The 18,694-nt window shown below is 37.0% G+C and overlaps 1 protein-coding gene across 3 annotated transcripts in view; it reads right to left on the bottom strand.

The window, feature by feature from the left end:
* mark1 (MAP/microtubule affinity-regulating kinase 1) overlaps nt 1-18,694 on the bottom strand; it is a 59,867-nt gene that overhangs the window by 25,753 nt on the left and 15,420 nt on the right. For all 3 annotated transcript variants that reach the window (XM_084415950.1, XM_084415948.1, XM_084415949.1), the window contains exons 2-5: nt 13,447-13,650; nt 10,969-11,022; nt 2,709-2,757; nt 90-155 (exon numbers count right to left, since the gene is read on the bottom strand). In XM_084415950.1, the coding sequence (XP_084272076.1) occupies nt 90-155; nt 2,709-2,757; nt 10,969-11,022; nt 13,447-13,650 (373 nt within the window). The remainder of the gene's footprint in view (nt 1-89; nt 156-2,708; nt 2,758-10,968; nt 11,023-13,446; nt 13,651-18,694) is intronic.

Below are 18,694 nucleotides of genomic sequence, written 5' to 3'. Positions count from 1 at the left end.
ACAGAGACATTCAGAGACGTGTGTGTAAGTGTGTGTGTGTGTGACACGAGTCATATTAAATATGTATCCCGCCTGTCCATCAAACTCACCTCCGCTCGCATACTCCATTATTAAATAAAGCGTCTTCTCCGTTTCAATGACTTCGAATAACTTAACTGAAAGAGAGGCAGATATTAACATTTTAGACTCAAACATTTCAAAACCGACTGAATATTGATTTAGATGTTGCATGTACATATTTTTCTCTGAACATTTAGAAACATTACGACAATTAACAGCATTTCTGATTCATTTTCAATGACCTTCGCATAATCTCAACTCAAAAATGATCGCAGGATCTTGGCATTAGCATGTCGCTAAGCTAACGACTATCTACATCACTTCCTGTCCAACTTATTCATGTTGTTAATGTTTTTAAGTAATATTTTTCATAATGTATGACGTTTGAAGAATCTTAAATCCCAGGGGAAAAGAAATCATAAATGAAATTGAATCTGTGGGTCTTTATTGAATGTGATTTTGGAAATGACGCGTCTTTCTGTTAAGCTGTCGCCACAGGCTTCATGCAAAACAAACACACATCGCCACCTTTGTGTGAGCCAATCAAAAACATTCAAACTAAAAGATAAAAATGAATGAAAAAATGACGTTTTGAAGAAGGTAGTCTGGTCTAAAAGCTCTTGTGAAACTGTTAGCTGGTCAAACTAGACCCAGTCTTAACAACACAGATGATAAGTGTGTGCCACTGGCCCCAGATCAGTGCTTGAACTCTCTCAGGAGCTCATCTCTGACGCTTGTTATGGAGACACACACACACACGACGTCACACACACAGTCTCTTTCCACTTCATAGTGATGTGAAGAGCAGACACCAATAACGTCTGACTAATGCAGTGTGTGTGTGTGTGTTGTTAGGAAAGTGGCCGGGACAGGTGTGTAATCACAGCTTTTAGTTTGATGAATCTACAATCCAGCTCAGTCTCGGACTCTCGGCCAATCAGAAGCCGGCGCTGCCACGCATGCGGGCCGGCGGCAGAAACAGCCAGTCACGCGGATCGATAGCGGAGTGAAAACACACACTCTGCTGATGTTCAGAGCGGCGCAGAAGAGCTGAGCTGGTCAGACATTGCAGAGATAATCGTGCTCAAGTCTGAACGACTCTCCTGTGACTCCCTTCCATTAGGAGGAGGAATAATCCAGTTACCAGAGGAAGAGAGGGAAGTGCCGTGTCATGGAGAACAAGCTGTGGATTACAGCAAGACATCACTTCCAGTTAGAAGGTCTTCCAGCCGCGGCCCGCGGGGCTCCATCAGGTGTTATGAAGCTCATTATGGGGCCTCACACCAGTGTTGACATTGTTAAAGGGAAAATATCATAAATCCATACGAATCGGGCGGTTTAATCCAAGATTATATGATGCTTGAGCTTGGGGTTACCGTATCTGATCTGGGGCCGGTTTCACAAAGATAGACTTTGACTACGGCTTAGATATAGCAGATAGACATCAAAATCAGACCGTTGCACAAACCACTGAAGACTCTGACTATCTTAAGTAGGACTACACTGCAATGCATTCTGGGTAAAATACGACACTTTTTAAAACAAAAAACATGGCGGATCGAGTAAGCGCATTCAACCGCTCGGTGCAGTTTACCCCAGCGGAGAATATGTGTTTGTTGGAGGAGTGTAACAGTTACAAGGACATTTTACTTGGGGAATTTAGCGGAGAATGTAGTAACAAGAAGAAATGTTTAAATTATGAGCCATTTTCCCTTTTCTTTTGGCTGTTTGTAATGTAACTGATTGTTACTGCTGGTTGCCACGGTAACAGAGTCTTAGACCTAAGTTAGCCTGGGGGTTAGGGGTCTAAATTAAGTCAGTCTTTATTTTTGTGAAACAGTCTAACTTGCTTTAGCCTAGTCTATGAGCACATTATAGACTTGTCTAACACTATAGACCGGTCTAAAATAGCTTTGTGAATCCGGCCCCTGCTCTACGTACGTGCGCTGAACTGATCAAGTGAGTAAAAGACTATATTAAATGTGTTCATCATATAAAGTGTATCTTCAAAAGATTTGGATTATATGGATTCATTTCACCATCTCTTTATGAATGTTTTGAAGCGTCAGAGTTTTGGGTGAATAGAGTTTCAATGGAGGGACAGAAATCTCTCAGATTTCATCACAAAAATCTTCATTTGTGTTTCACAGATGAGCCAAAAGTCATGTGGTTTGGGAATGGCATGAGGGAGAGTAAATCATGACAGAACTGATATGTTCAGGGGAACTGAGCCTTTAACTAAAACTATTAAAAATTATTTTTTTAAACAATACATTAAAAAAAAAAAATCACAAAATGAAAAATGAAAGCTAATCCAAAATATTAATAAATACCATAATAGTAAATGAATTCTACTAAAATAACACTGCTTTTGGGTTGACATCAATACAAAGGCCATTTTTACAACCTAAACGATTCACTTTAATGTGATTCATTATTTTTTATATGATTCTTTAAATACTTCTAAGGGCAGAAAAAAACTAACATTTAAAGTATTTTGCATTCGAATCATGTGCAAATAGGTTAGCCAATCATAACCGGGGTCACCATTTCTTCATTGTGAGGGACAAATGATGACTGAATGCCAGAAACATGAGAGAATATGCAGAAAATGGTGTGGTGATCTTCACCTGAGAATGATGTCTTACCTATATTAGGATGATTTAAGACCTTCATAATCCTCACTTCCCGAAAGAGCTGTGGGAACAAACGGAGACAGAGGCATCAGATAAGAGGACGACTCTGCAGGAAACACACAGTCCTGGGCAAATATCAAAAACTTACTATAGTACAACTTCCGCATTAGTAGCTCAGAGTATCTCCTGTTTCTGGCTCATGTCGAGGCGGACGTGAACACTTCAGTGAATCGCTTCGTCAGTGCGGTTTGCGAACCGATTCAACAGGTTCACTGAAAAGAATCAGCGTGTTCACGGATCTAATCTAGCGGGGCGGGGGTTGATTTCTTTATTTCGAAGTAAATAATAATAATAATAATATGTTTTCATGAAATATAGTGGAGTAAAAAGTGTAATATTACGCTTTGGAATAAAGTGAAGTAAAAATTTCCCAGATACTTCAGTACAGCACCACAGTAAAACACTTCCTTACTGTCCACCACTGCACACATGGCAAGAGCTTTCAGTTTTAAAAACTTTTTTCTTTTTTTACGGCTTTTTAAGACCTGCACAAATAAAATGAATCCTGTATAAGCAAGGGATGGCAATACTAAACCATAAAACTACTATAAAAACAACTTTACAGTTCAAAAACAGTTTTATAAAATGATAAACCTCACATTTCAACTTTTAAACCATTTTTTAAGAAAAGGCCCATTAGTAAAAATGATTAATGATTGCATTTTTATACTTTTTACACCATGTTTTCAAAGTTGAACCTTTTTCCGTCCCAAAATTCAAGACCTCTTAAAATGATAACAAGGAATATTTGGTAACACTGTATTTTACAGTGTCCTTGTTACTTACCATAGTAATAACAGTAAATTATGCATAATTACATGCAACTAACCCCTCAACCAAACCCTAATCCTACCCTAACCCTATAGTAAGTGCATGTAGTTGCTTAATATTACTCAGTACTTAAATATATAATTACACTGTAACAATGACTCCTTAAAATAAGGTGTAACTGAATTTAAGATATTTAAGGCCCTTAAATTTGATAAAACTATATTTTATACATTTTAAGCCCTAAAAACAACATGCTATAAAGTTGAACAAGAAGCAAAGTAGCATGTAAAGGTCCCAGGATGCTCCAGTGAGCACTTCAGGAGAAGCTCGACTCCAGAGTCTGCGAGGCTCATGGCACTAACTCAGAAATATGTTCAACAGTTTTTTGGAAGCACTTAGTAGCAAGTAAATCAAATATTCATGAGCACATCTTCTTTATGGAAATATCGGTTTGCATATTCAGCCAGCTGTGAACATACACAACACGAACTGGTGGGTTGCTTAACGTGTCAGTCTCTCTCTCTTCCAGTGTAAGTGGGTGTCTCTCGACCAAAACGACTGGACGGATCCTAAACGCTACTCCCGGTTTCTTCCGCGTGTGTCTCTCTATCCTTCTCTTCTCGCACTAAAAGCTGTCGTACACACACACACACACACACACACACACACACACACACACACTCTTGAAGACAGGCGCTCTTTATAAAGTGACAACACCAGGAGTGTGTTTTCTGCGAATGAAGGAGCACGTGACCTGCAGACATGTGACCGAGATGTGATGCGACGGATTAATCTCTGAACCGATTCACCAAAATATAACCAAAAATATATATATATGGGTCAATGACGTGACGGGTCATTTTTTTGTCCAAAGGCCTTAATAATAATTAAAAAAAACCAATATATAACATCCAAAGTATGTAAGGTAGTACAACTTGATCTCTTTTACTGAATCCAAAAGGTTTTAATTATATTTTACTACATATAAAGATATTTTAAAGATTTTGAAGTGTCAAAAGGTCATTCGGTAAAACCGATATAGTAAATATTTAAATGGAATAATATTGTTTTTAATAACTAAAGGAACTACAATAGCACAAATATAAAGCAGATAAGGCTCTTTTTCTCCTTTCCCTGTGCAATATTTTACTTGAATATGTTGGAGTGTTTAGAGTAGTCCAATAAATGATTACATTTATGAGATCAGTGATAATTGTATGTAATATTTCTTCTGTGGTACACACTATATACTATCTCAACATCAATGTCAAATCAGTTTTTAACTTTCAAATCAGTGGTTAAACCGAATTACATTACTTGGTGACAAATTTTTTCCATCTTGTAAAAAATGACAAAAAACAGTGTTAATTGATTGTACAAACCACACACTCTTATTGGTAACACCTAGGAAAACTAAAAAATGGCTTCAAATATAGTTATATCTCCATTCTATTTTTTTACACTTTTAAAAACCTTATTCGTCAATGACCCATATACATACAGTACCAGTCAAAAGTTTGGAAACATTACTATTTTTAATGTTTTTGAAAGAAGTCTCTTATGCTCATCAAGCCTGCAGTTAAAAAAAAAAAAAGAAAAAAAAAGAAAAAACAGTAATATTATGAAATATTATTACAATTTAAAATAATGGTTCTCTTTTTTAATATATTTTAAAATGTAATTTATTTTTGTGATGCAAAGCTGAATTTTCATCAGAAAGTACTCCAGTCTTTGGTGTCTTATGATCCTTCAGAAATCATTCTAATATGATGATTTGATACTCAGTTATTATCAATGATGGAAACAGTTGTGCTGTTTAATATATATTTTTGGAATACTTTTTTCAGGATTCATTGATGAGTAAAACGTTAACAGCATTTATTCATAAAAACAGCATTTATTCATAAAAACATTTCTAACAATATAAATCATTACCATCAGCTTTTATCAATTTAACGCATCCTTGTTGAATTAAAGTACTAATTTCTTTAAAAAAAAAAAGTTATTGTTCCCAAACTTTTGAACGGTAGTGTATATTGTTACAAAAGATTTCTATTCTAAATAAATACAGTTCTTTTTAACTTTTTATTCATCAAATAATCCTGAAAAAAGTATCTCAGGTTATAAAAAAAAAATATTAAGCAGCACAACTGTTTCCAACATTGATCATAAATCAGCATATTAGAATGATTTCTGAAGGATCATAAGACACCAAAGACTGGAGTACTTGCTGATGAAAATTCAGCTATGCATCACAAAAATAAATTACATTTTAAAGTATATTAAAAAAGAGAACCATTATTTTAAATTGTAATAATATTTCATAATATTACTGTTTTTTTTTTTTTTTTTTTTTTTTTAACTGCAGGCTTGATGAGCATAAGAGACTTCTTTCAAAAGCATTAAAAATAGTAGTGTTTCCAAACTTTTAACTGGTACTGTATGTATATAATACATATATTTATAATGATACGAAGGCAAATGAATATCTGATTCAGAAACACCAAACCAACATTTGAGATGCTGCGATGCCATTGGTCCGCTGGTTAGTCCAGTCATCCAATCAGATTATCGGTTGAGGTTTTTGTTGCGCATCGAGGAATTTATTTAGTAAATGTGTTTCCATCATAGTCTATTTTTTAATGGAATATCCCAAAATGTGATTCCTCTCGCCACAGGAGTGTGTTTGCTCTGTGTTTTTTTGGGATCACACACAGATCTATGTGGGAATGTCACCTCTGTGTTTCAGCCACACAAACACTCTAGAGATACACCAACACTACATTAACATCTCATGTTTAACATTAAGACTCATATGAGCCGGCAACAATGATATCTTAAATATAAATTTGGTCACACTTTAGATCACGCTCTAATTCTCACTATTAACTGTGACTGTTTCCTCAATAAACTCCTAATTACTGCTTATTAATAGCAATAGTCAGTAAGGTAGTTGTTAAGTTTAGGTGTCGGGTAGATTAAGGGATGTAGAATATGATCATGCAGAATAAGGCATTAATATGTGCTTTATAAGTACTAATAAACAGCCAATATCATAGTAATATGCATGATAATAAGCAGCTAGTTAAGAGTGAGAATTGGACCCTAAAGTGTTACCGTACATTTATTTAAAAGTCAACCTCTATAATAATTAAAAAGTTTTGATGAGATTTTATTACTTATGTATTTGTCATTTTCTATTTGCAATCCCAAAATCCCATGTTTTTTTTTTTTTTATGAGAATTATTATAAATGTAAATATAAGCTTTTATCTAATATAAAACTGAGCATGTTCATGGCATGAACCATAGTCTTTTATGTAAGTTAAATGATTGGACTTTCTACATTTTTACAGTAATTGTAATGTTGAGTGCATTCGTCAAGCTGAATTATCATGTTATTGATACATTTATAAATAACATATTTGTACAAATAATTACAAATCAACATTTTGGTCCCGAATTAATTACACCGTTTTAGCATTGCAGCTGTTACTATCTGTCTTTCTTTCTTTGTTTGCTATAAAATAACTAATCATATAAATAAGGTTTTTAAACTGTTTCCAGTCATTTCTAAATCTTACAGTTAAAAACTGTAAAACATTTTTTTTTTTTTTATGATAATGAGCATTTTTGAAACTTCCTTTGACAATTTGTTGAAAATAAGAATAAATGTCAAGGCCTTTTGCAAACCCTAATAAAGTGCCTCTGCTAATTTGCATAATGAGAATAGTATGGAAATAGTAAACAAATACCTCTTTCACAATAGTTTGAGTTTTAATTGATTACAGCATTTGATAAAGTGCACATAATCTAATGAGATTTATAACATTTTGATGACCCATTAATCATAAGGTTTGTGAGCGATCTCTTCTCATGTGACCTCTGACCTCTATCTGTCTCGATGAGCGTGTCCTTCCTGTCCTTTGAAAAGGCAAAAAAAAAGAAGAAAAAAAAGAAGAAAAAAAACGGTGATGGGATAAAAAGGGAAATCGAGGAGGAAAAGAAAGAGAAAGTGTGTTTCTTCTTGGCAGTCGGCTCTGGTAAACAATCAGCAGAGCTTCTATTTTTACAGAGACATTTCTAAAAACAGACACAGCAACATTCCTCTCTGACACTGACAAGCGTGTCACTTCCTGTAGTGTGTGTGTGTGTGTTTGTGCTTCCCAATCCCCTGATTTACACACACGTCATCACAGCAGTTCCCTGTCACTCGTGGACGTTGAACACACACTCGCTCATGACGAATGATGTTGTAAAGTGATTTCTCCTGATTTTAACACACACCTCCCAAATCCTTATGGAATTTCATTAAGAATCACTTGGAATTTCTAAATGTGCTCTTACTGAACAACGGAGGACGGGGAATGTTTAGGGAAACGTACTTGTACTTTTTTTTTTTACAAATAGGTGAATAAACGCTGATTGTGTTGATCATGTTGGGGGAGGGGAGGGGGGGGGGACTGTATTTACAGACAAGCTATGACAGTGTGTGTGTGTGTGTGTGTGTGTGTGTGGTCATTAATCATGAGGCGAGCGAGATCAGTGTAGGTTTCACTGTCCATCTGTTCAAGCGACGCTAATGTTGCACGTCAATCAAAACAGGGAGGAGGGGCCTCATTAACATATTCAAATGAGATTATAATTGGCTGTACAGAAATGAAACACATCTTTCTATTACAACCAAATCATTGACCAAAGTCTCGACGCATGAAAAGCATGATCCCGACGCCCTTGCAGGAAGGAGGCTGATCTATGCGAGAGGATGCTAGTCGAGGAAAAGGTCACTGAACGGAAGTCATTTGGCCATGCGTGACCATCTGATCCCGGATCGTTCTCGTCTCGTTAAAGACCACATCTCTGAAATCCTTAGGGAACTCGTTTAAGACTCGCTTATAACCCTCGAACGCTCCTTACAATGAACAATGGGAGATGAGGGGAATTTTTAGGAAACGTATTAGTATTATTAATCCATTTCTGGATCAACATTTTTGACTCCAAGTTGTTGGGAGTTTTTCCTAGTTGATCGTGATTTACCGGATCATTTTTAAAAATCTATTTTTACTCAATTCTACCTGATAAAATAAAAATAAAAATGTGTATTTCCATGCCTTTTCCAAGCATCTCATACGAATCGCATCACATGATCTACGACTTTTCCTCATATATCCAGGATTTCTCCCAGAATTCCGGTTCTTCTTCTTCTACAGTTGTTGAGTCTCTTATTTTGACTGATTTCAGGTCATCTTGCGGCGAGCCACCGCTTCAGGCGCAGGGATCACACACCGCAGCTTTAAAAGACACACACTAAACTGCGCTGCTGAATCAAGCAATAGGAATAGTGTGATTCTGTGGCATTGGTTATTAAACAAAAGAAAAAGACGAAAGGGGATATAACTCTCTGATATAACTCGCTCGGATAGAAATGCCTCGAGGAAGGAAAGAAATCTACGCTTGACAAAGTGCCATTTAATGCTGTCTTTCATAAAGTGCATGAAGTGGAGACCGGCTGAATAACAGCTCTAGAGCTCAGCGCTTCAGGACGGATTTGGGAATCTCCACTGGGATGAATTGGGAATCTTCACTGGGATGAATGGGATGAATTGGGAATCTCTACTGGGATGAATTGGGAATCTCCACTGGGATGAATTGGGAATCTCTACTGGGATGAATTGGGATGAATTGGGAATCTCCACTGGGATGAATTGGGAATCTCTACTGGGATGAATTGGGAATCTCTACTGGGATGAATTGGGATGAATTGGGAATCTCCACTGGGATGAATTGGGAATCTCCACTGGGATGAATTGGGAATCTCCACTGGGATGAATTGGGAATTTCTACTGGGATGAATTGGGAATCTCCACTGGGATGAATTGCAATGAGAGAAAGGATGGAAATATTACATTTAAATGTTCAGTGGACACTCATACGGAGGACTTCTCTGTCTTTTTATGAACATGCTAGACACGTGATAAACCGCTGCAGTAACATGCTAACAATGCACATGTTAAAACATCCATCTATCTGTTATTGTCAAGAATATCGATTTTTTTTATACTTATCAATTTTGAATATCTGAATGGTTTCAATACTCATTTTCCACAGTATCGATACACTGGTACCATCCATCCATCTATCCGTCTATCTTATCTATCTCTCTCTCTCTCTCTCTATCTTTCTATCCATCCATCTATCCATCTATCTTATCTATCTCTCTATCTATCTATCCATCCATCTATCTTATCTATCTCTCTATATATCTGTCTGTCTATCTATCTATCCATCCATCTATCCATCTATCTTATCTATCTCTCTATCTATCTATATATCTGTCTGTCTATCTATCTATCCATCCATCCAATCTATCCATCTGTCTGTCTATCCATCTATCTTATCTATCTCTCTATCTATCTATATATCTGTCTGTCTATCTATCTATCCATCCATCTATCCATCTATCTTATCTATCTCTCTATCTATCTATATATCTGTCTGTCTATCTATCTATCCATCCATCCAATCTATCCATCTGTCTGTCTATCCATCTATCTTATCTATCTCTCTATCTATCTATATATCTGTCTGTCTATCTATCTATCCATCCATCTATCCATCTATCTTATCTATCTCTCTATCTATCTATATATCTGTCTGTCTGTCTGTCTATCTATCTATCCATCCATCTATCCATCCATCCAATCTATCTATCTATCTATCTATCTATCTATCTGTCTGTCTGTCTGTCTGTCTGTCTGTCTGTCTGTCTGTCTGTCTGTCTGTCTATCTATCTATCTATCTATCTGTCTGTCTATCCATCTATCCGTCTATCTTATCTATCTATCTATCTATCTATCTCTCTATCTATCTATCCATCCATCTATCCTTCTATCTTATCTATCTCTCTATCTATCTATATATCTGTCTGTCTGTCTATCTATCTATCCATCCATCTATACATCCATCCAATCTATCCATCTGTCTGTCTATCCATTTGTCTGTCCATCCATCCATTAAACATGTTAGCAGTGCCCAGGATTGGTGTTGAAGCTCAACTCTCCAGGACTGGACTTGATAAACCCTGATCCAGATCCTCCGTCCAGTAAAGCGTCCTCTCAGGTTTGAGTTCAGCAGTGAGATCATATCCTGCTCAAGCGCACCATCATGTATGGTCAAATGCACATTGCACACAAAGCGCACAGAACGAAGTTAGTGACGTCAAACCGACATATCCATATAATCGATATAATTACCACACAAGCGTTCACGGGGACCGTCTCGCCTGTATTTAAATTATAATTCTCCATCCCAGGCTATTAACCTTTCAGTCTATTAATTACTTCCAAAAACTTAATTAACCTTTATAATACTTGATAGCAACTGGATGAAAGTCACAAAAGAACATGTCAGAAAATTAAGTCAAACAAACATGGAAGTCTCACCTTTTGTAGACTTGTGGGGTTCAGCTGTGTTTTATCAATGATCTTCACCGCTACCTGAAAGACAAACACTGTGTTACTGTCAAATGTTTATATTTATAGATTCCCATATAAAGCCTATATATCTAAAGTCTGTCATCATCTCTCCGAGCATGGCGTTCGAGCACTAGATGAGTGTCCTTGTTTCAGAGCTAAAGCATCTCTTCATCTTCCCTGAACGAGGGACACCTGAGGGCAGCTTCACACGGGGTCAAGAGGTCAACAGGACTAATATAATGTGATTTGTTTTTGTGAAATAACTGGTATATTAGAAGTGCACCATCTATTTCAGATTTACCCCACACAATCGTCATGTAAAAAACAAACTGTGGTCGGCGCTTTAAATGTTAAAATTTTCTCTGGCTCTTGTTTTAAATGATTTCGTCCCGTTATTATGCTAGTTGTTGTCATCTGTTGACGTTGTACAAGCAGAATGTGGCGGTTGGTCGGTGTGGTATTAGCTACGCCCCTCCTCCACTGTGATTGGACGGTTGGGTCGGTTTTGCTCATGGCGTTTAAAAAACGCAGCGGTCCCATTGAAAACAATTGGAAAAATACGCCAGCCATGTGAAAAACGCTTCGGTGAACACAGGGCCTTAAGGTTATGAATAAGCCGGTGTGATCCAAAACAATGACAACATCCGCAGTTAGGAGATATAAGCATTAAGTCTCTCACTTCCGCTAAACTGGATCAGGGATTTTTATGACTTCATTGCGGACTTCAGCTTCTCATCACATCTTCTGTCCAATCAAATGCTCTCTAGAATCTAAAGCTCCGCCCCCTGTGCTTTACAGTTTTTCTCAGTCGCTTTGGTGCATTTCTCACATCACTATTTACATTTGCACAACAGTTAATGCAGTTCTCAAAACAATTAGTACAAACTGCAAAACCTAGTTGATAACCTGCAAAAGCGTGTCACTTGCTCAAAATGGATAGATCATTCCTCAAAAGCAAGTATTCATGTCAATGAAAGTGTCAGTGCCATCAAGATGAAAAGTCCTGACACCATTGTTTATGAACAAGATAGTCAAATGGCTTTGTCATGTTTTCAATTTTCATTATGACAGTTTACTCTGGAAATGTTTTCCCATGCAAAAAAGTCAGATCTTGTTGACACTACCTGAACATGCTCAAGACAGCACTATATACTATTTGCACAGCCATTTGAAAAATACAGTAAAGTTACACATTACTGTATTTAGTGAGGTAACTGAGTACAAGACACTGAATATGTATGTTTCACATTTTTACTGCATGTGCTCTTTGTAATTCTAATTTGTTCACAGCATTGTGCAAAAGAAAAAATACACCCTTATTTACAACAAACATAAACTCCCTTTGGGTAGAGCTGTGCACAACTGTACACAATACTGCAGTACATATTGGAACTGAACTGAACATACAACATACATAGTACTGTAATCATTCATGCACATCCAGATGTTCCTCATCAGTGAAAGCTGAGATTCACCTGAGAGAAATTGTTCAATTTAGGAGACATTTTCAGAAAAAAAAAAAGATTAAAAAAAATGTGTAAAATTAGCTTGACAGATTTTGACAACTAGTTCAACATTTTTGTATGTAATGACTCAAGCAATGAAACGAGGACTATTAGTTTTATATGGAATGACTATTCAGCATTCACAAGTATAGTTCATTTTGACTGACATGACATAAGCAAATGATAATGTTATAAAACAGCAGAGATTTGTATGAAAGCAAGTGATGCATGTCCAAAAGCATTTGCAGTTTGTTGGAAGGAATGAGAAACTGCTACTATGATGTGCACAAATAAATGTTGTGGAGGTTGAACTAACTGTTGTGCAAATGTAAATAGTGATGTGAGAAATGCACCAAAGCGACTGAGAAAAACTGTAAACACCACCTGGCCGAAGCGAAGTTAAAGGGGTCATCGGATGCAAAATTCACTTTTATATGGTGTTTGCATATAAATGTGTCTTTGCAGTGTGTGGACACAACCACCATACAATGAAAAAAATCCATTCACTCCTTTTTTTTTAACCCTCAAAAAGTCTAAACACTCTCAATAATCAAGCGTTTGGATTTTCTGAGCACTGTGATGTCATAATGCTCATGCTCCGCCCACGATTACTGACGGACTGTCCCGTATTAGCATATTTCTGCCCTCAGCCAATCGACACCCCCCATGGAAGAGGGGGGTGGGGTGAGCAGTTGCTCATTATCATTTAAAGAGACATGCACTGAAACGGGTCGCTGTGAGCAGAGCTGTGTTTGAGGAGGTAAAGGGTGTTGTTTTACACACCCATTGAGGAATTTTAATCAAAGTGTGTAGCAAACTTTACATGAACACCCTAAAGAATCACACCAACTTGTGGAAAACGGGCATCCGATGACCCCTTAAAGCTTACACATTACCTAAAACGAGCACAATATGCATCTGCACATCCGTATCCGCTCACCTCTCTTCCTGTTAAAACATGGCGGGCTAGTTTGACTTTGGCAAAGTTGCCTTTGCCGATGGTTTTGAGCAGTCTGTAGTTCCCGATGTGAGGCTGCTCGTCCGTGATGGACGCCACCGAGTTCCTGCAGCGCGGGAGACTCTGGCGACTCGCTGATTTGGTGGGGGGGGCTGGTGTGTCCGCATAGCCGTCCACAGACGTGTGCTGGAAGAGGAAGGACAGGGTGTTCAATACAAAGTACATGTGGAAAAAAAAGTGAAAAGAAAGAAAATAAATTTGACAGATGAAATGAAAATGCAGATTTTACAGCTTTTTCGCCAATATTTACACGCGGTCAGTGAATAAAACATAAGTGTAAATATAATTTTTGTATTCAATATACAGGCGTGCTATTGTCTGTTACGACACTGATGACGGAAACGTAAAAATACTTAAAGCAAGGTTATATTCTTTGAATTTTGTGTTGAATAATTTGTTGCGGAGCTGTTGATAAGATATTGTTGAATGGCCATATTCTGTTTTTGAGATGCTTATCAGGTGGATAAATTAATAATTAATAATTAATAAGTTACTGAGAGACTGAATGAACATCCATTTAGAAACTGTGAGAAGTGCAGGTGTAGCCTAATACTGAGCAGTGGCTTCTGCCGACTTCTTTCTGGTCACTATGGTTTGTTTGGTTCATTTATTTAGTTGATTATATATGCAGACTTTTGTTTTATTTCTTTGTTTGCTTTGGTTTTGAGTTTATGGATGAAAATAAACAAAATAACTATGAGTAGAAGTCATGGCTGAGAAAAAGAACCCATTTATGTTATTTTTCCCAGTAAAATTATTGTTATATTTATTGTATAACTGTACTATAGATAATGCACTTTCATAGTTTAGTATCTTTACATAATATATTATCTTTATTCCTAATATATTTATTATTTATATAATAGCTTTAATTTAGTCATTTCTTTTATATTTGTTAATTAAAAAACATGAAATACAATTTTTTTTTTATTAAAAATCCTCATAAGTTTCCATGTTCTTCTAAAACCATCTTTAAATCTTTCCAAGAAATGTTTGACGAGTTTAACGCAGTCCTGCAATCATTACATGTTAAATACTTTATGTATTTAATCTTACTTTATTAACCAATGTCTTTGCTGCTGACCTTCGATTATACAATTCAACCATACTAATAAGCAAAAATTACTTTAGATAAACATCACACTGATGTTTATTTATTTATTCATTAATTCTTTTTTGAGGTAAGTGTTTTTTTTTAAGTCTTTCTTCTCCTGGTTTGTCTGAGCGTCGCCCTCTACTGTACAGGAGTGTATTTGCATTTCCATGAGTATTTCATTGGGCCTTTACATTTATTGTTATTAAAAAACCAACAAGCAAGCCCTGCCCAGATGAGAAAAAGTAAAGCAGAAGTATCATAACACACTACTTTCCATAAAAAGTAACTAAGTAACAGCATTAGTTACTTTTTTAGGGAGTATCGCAATATTGTGATGCATTACTTTTAAAAGTAACTTTCACGAAAATTGTACCACATGCTAGATGAAAGTATAAACAAGGCTTTAAAAGCTGCGTCTTGTGTCCCATCACGTCCCACTATCGTCCCAGGACTAAGATAACACAGAGTCATATATATCGTTTAACTTTTTAACATTTCGTGGCACTCCGGCTAGCTGTTTTTGAACACACACACACACACACTAAAACAATTAATCCTATATGAACACATCTAAATTCTTAAAGTCACCATGAAATCAAATTTGGCAGCTCTTCTTTTCTCTGATGACGAGGGCGGGGCTATAACCTGTCAATCACATGAGATCCAACCAATAGCAAACCACAACCATCCAATCAATTCCCCACCAGACAAAATCAAGCCCCGCCCACATTCGTTCTTATTTGATAAGCTGTTTCTCTCAGATATTTGTCAAAATAGGGAAGAAAAGACTATCACAACTTCCGTTTCCCAGCAACTTTCATGCTGTTAATTCCCTGGTTCTGTTATTGACTCTTTGAGCTCAGTCAAACAGCAACATCAACATGACGAAATAAGCGCGGGCGCTAGTTAACTTCAGCTAGACCACAGCACAGATCTATATCAGAAATATAAAGAAGCTCCTGGATAAAGTGGAAGACCTTCATCCCAAACCACAGAGAGCACTTACACCAGAATCCATTACCAGCGCAGCGCTGGGTCCATACGAGCGAAGCTTCATTACCTGAGACTGTGTCTACCAGAGGAAATCTGATATGATTCGGCCATCATAAAAGCCCTCTGTTTCAACGTCATGAAACTATATGACTGGTTAAGCTACATAAGAATGGAAAGGCCTTGTAGAAAATGACTTCCCATCTCCAATAAAACAATCAATAAAATAAGAATTAAGGAAAATCAAGACCTGCTCACATTAAAATCAGATGCAAGGGCACAAAACTTCTCTCCTTCCTCATCGATGTACAGTAAACATTGTACAGTGCATTAGTTAACCTTGAATCTTTACTATTGGAATTATTGTGTGTGTGTGTGTATGTCTAAACTCTTCAATGCTCTTTACTTTATTTCTGCTCAAGTATCCAGACACACACCTAACTAGTCCGTCAAAGCCTCAGAAACCACGGCTTCCACACTATCGCTGTATTGAAACCTACAATGAGCTAATATTCGCTACATACTGTATCATATCATGACCTGAAAGTCATCAAAATCCAAAATAGCCAAATAATGGGAAGTTTAACCGGTTGAGGAACTTTAACAAAGACCACATGAAACAGAGTGCTTTAAAATAAACTATATTAAAGCTAAATGCAACTTTGACGATATTAAGATGAACATTAACATCCTGTTTTTTCTGTAAAGTTGCTTTGAAAAGTGTATTGTGAAAAGCGCAATATATACATTTGACTTTAAAGTATGCTGTTGTTAATATGCTGAAACAGAGAAGTTGCATCTCATAATTCATCGCTTAAACATTTTAGATGCCAGTCAAATTTCACAATACCAATTTCGATACCACAGCAAAAACTCATATTAGGCTAACTAATGCAAGTAAAAAAATCTCCAAACAATTATTAAAAACACATTAAAAATCTGTAATAAAAAACTGAACAGAAAAAACAGAACGGAGTACTGAATTGAGTTCTCTTTCGTTTAACTTTTTAATATCAAGCAAATCCCACAATTCAGCAACAGTAAGACTGCATTAGGGCGGGACTAGCGTATATGTTGAGATGTGTCTCAAAAGTGGAGGCAGACGAACATGAGCTTGGTTTAAACCATAGACTGTAAAAAGATATGGATGCTTTCTGAAGAGCATTTTTGAAGGCCAAAGTGGGCGGAGCCGGCCGTCGCCATCTTGGCAGCGCGTTACTCGCGGATAAACGAAAGTGGGCAAAGAGGCGGATTAGCTGAGGTGACGTGCCGCTAACAGACAGCAGACAAACGGCTAGTAGTGAAGCGGCAATACACCTGTCACTCAAGTGGCCACGCCCTTAATTATGCAGAACTTTAAGGCTTAATATAATTTAAACGGATGAGTTATAAAAAAATTCACCCCCCTCACAGTCGCCATGAAGGGAAAAATTAGCTATATAGACCAAAACCACTTTTAGTACCAGGCGGTAAACATGTTTTTTTCTGCTGTAAAGTTGGGCATTTTAAAATGGGAGTCTATGGGATTGAATCTCTTCTGCAGCCTGTCTCTAGTGGCCAGCCGATGAACTGCAGTTTAAGTCACTTCAGTGTTGGATTCAAGAGAGAGACAGGAAGGTTGCCGCTTGGTTTAAAGGAACACGCTGACTTTTTGGGACTTTAGCTCATTCCCCCAGAGTTAGATAAGTCCATACATGTCACATGAGACACAGCCATCTTCTAACCGTATACATACTGGGAACTATATTCTCAGAAGGCGAAGCACCGCTACTTCTGCGGAGTGATTTACTCCAACTGCATTCCCAGTATATATACGGTTAGAAGATGGCTGTGTCTCATGTGAACTTGTTATTCATACACGCTGTGACTATACTAATCACAACATGTAAATAGGAAAATGTTGGCGTTATTTTTTCACTTATTGGGAGCAGTATGCTAGCTGGAGCCATTTACCTCCAGTCTTTGTGCTAAGCTAGGCTAGCGGTGGGTGCGTCGGACAGAGTTACGGCACGCATGGAGATGAAGAAGGGTATGTATGGACTCATCTAACTCTGGGGGATACGGTGAATAAGCTTAAGTCCCAGAAAGTCGGCGTGTTCCTTTAAACACACTAAAAGATTGGAGTCCTGCAATGCGTGACCTGAAAGAAGTCTGTCGTTTTCACTGGACGGTCCAGTTCGATTACTTCCATGATGTTTAGATAAAACATTGCAAGGTCAAATATATGGATGAGTCATTTACAATAAGATCAATAACACACATTTACAAAACAGGTAAGGGGAATTTTACGAACCCATCCCAAACACAAACTACACAAAGTGTTACCCTGACAAGGAACACAATGTTAGGACTTTCAAGACAAACTGACTGAATTGAAGAGTGTCCAGAAATCAGTGACTGGAAGAGTCTGTTGGGAATAATTGCTGAGTCACTAGTACAGTAACATCCTGTGACTTTGGTGAACTGAGGATGACCTGTGTCTTATAACACAATAAAACTCTAACGCTAGAGAAAAGTCCTTCCCTCGTGGTCTTACTTCCACTGTGTCTCCTCTATTGTTCCACACAGCGACTTTAAGGAAACCCAATAAACATCTCATCCATTTACCCTGGTCAATATACGCCGTCTTCACCGCCTCACAATGAAGGGGAGTTTAAGGGCATGAATGTCAAGTGTTCAACACTGTTCAAGCTTTATCAACAGCATTTGTGGCATGATGTTAGTTTCCACTCATCCCAGTTTACAGTAATGATGGTTTATGGGATGGTTTAAAAGCGTAAATGTGAAGCATAGAATATTCCGTTAAATTTGACTCATTTATTCAGCAAAAAAACATTTATTGTTTGAGCTGTAAAGTTGTCCAAAATCATCTTTTAGCAGGGACTTTCTTTTCTAGGCAGATGAACATGCACAAAGTCAAAATAATTGTATTTTTGGTACGTTATTATTCCACAAAAGCTGTCGATACAGTATAACTTTAAAAAAAAAATAGTAAAAAAATAGAAATATCTAGTGTCAAGTTCCTAAAAATGTACTCTGGGTTTCATAAATAACTTTTGAAACCATATAACCGAGGTAACTTTT

This window comes from Rutilus rutilus (assembly GCF_951802725.1).
Source record: "Rutilus rutilus genome assembly, chromosome: 8".
NCBI classification, from domain to species: Eukaryota; Metazoa; Chordata; class Actinopteri; order Cypriniformes; family Leuciscidae; genus Rutilus; species Rutilus rutilus.
This window is presented reverse-complemented; position numbering and strand designations above follow the sequence as displayed.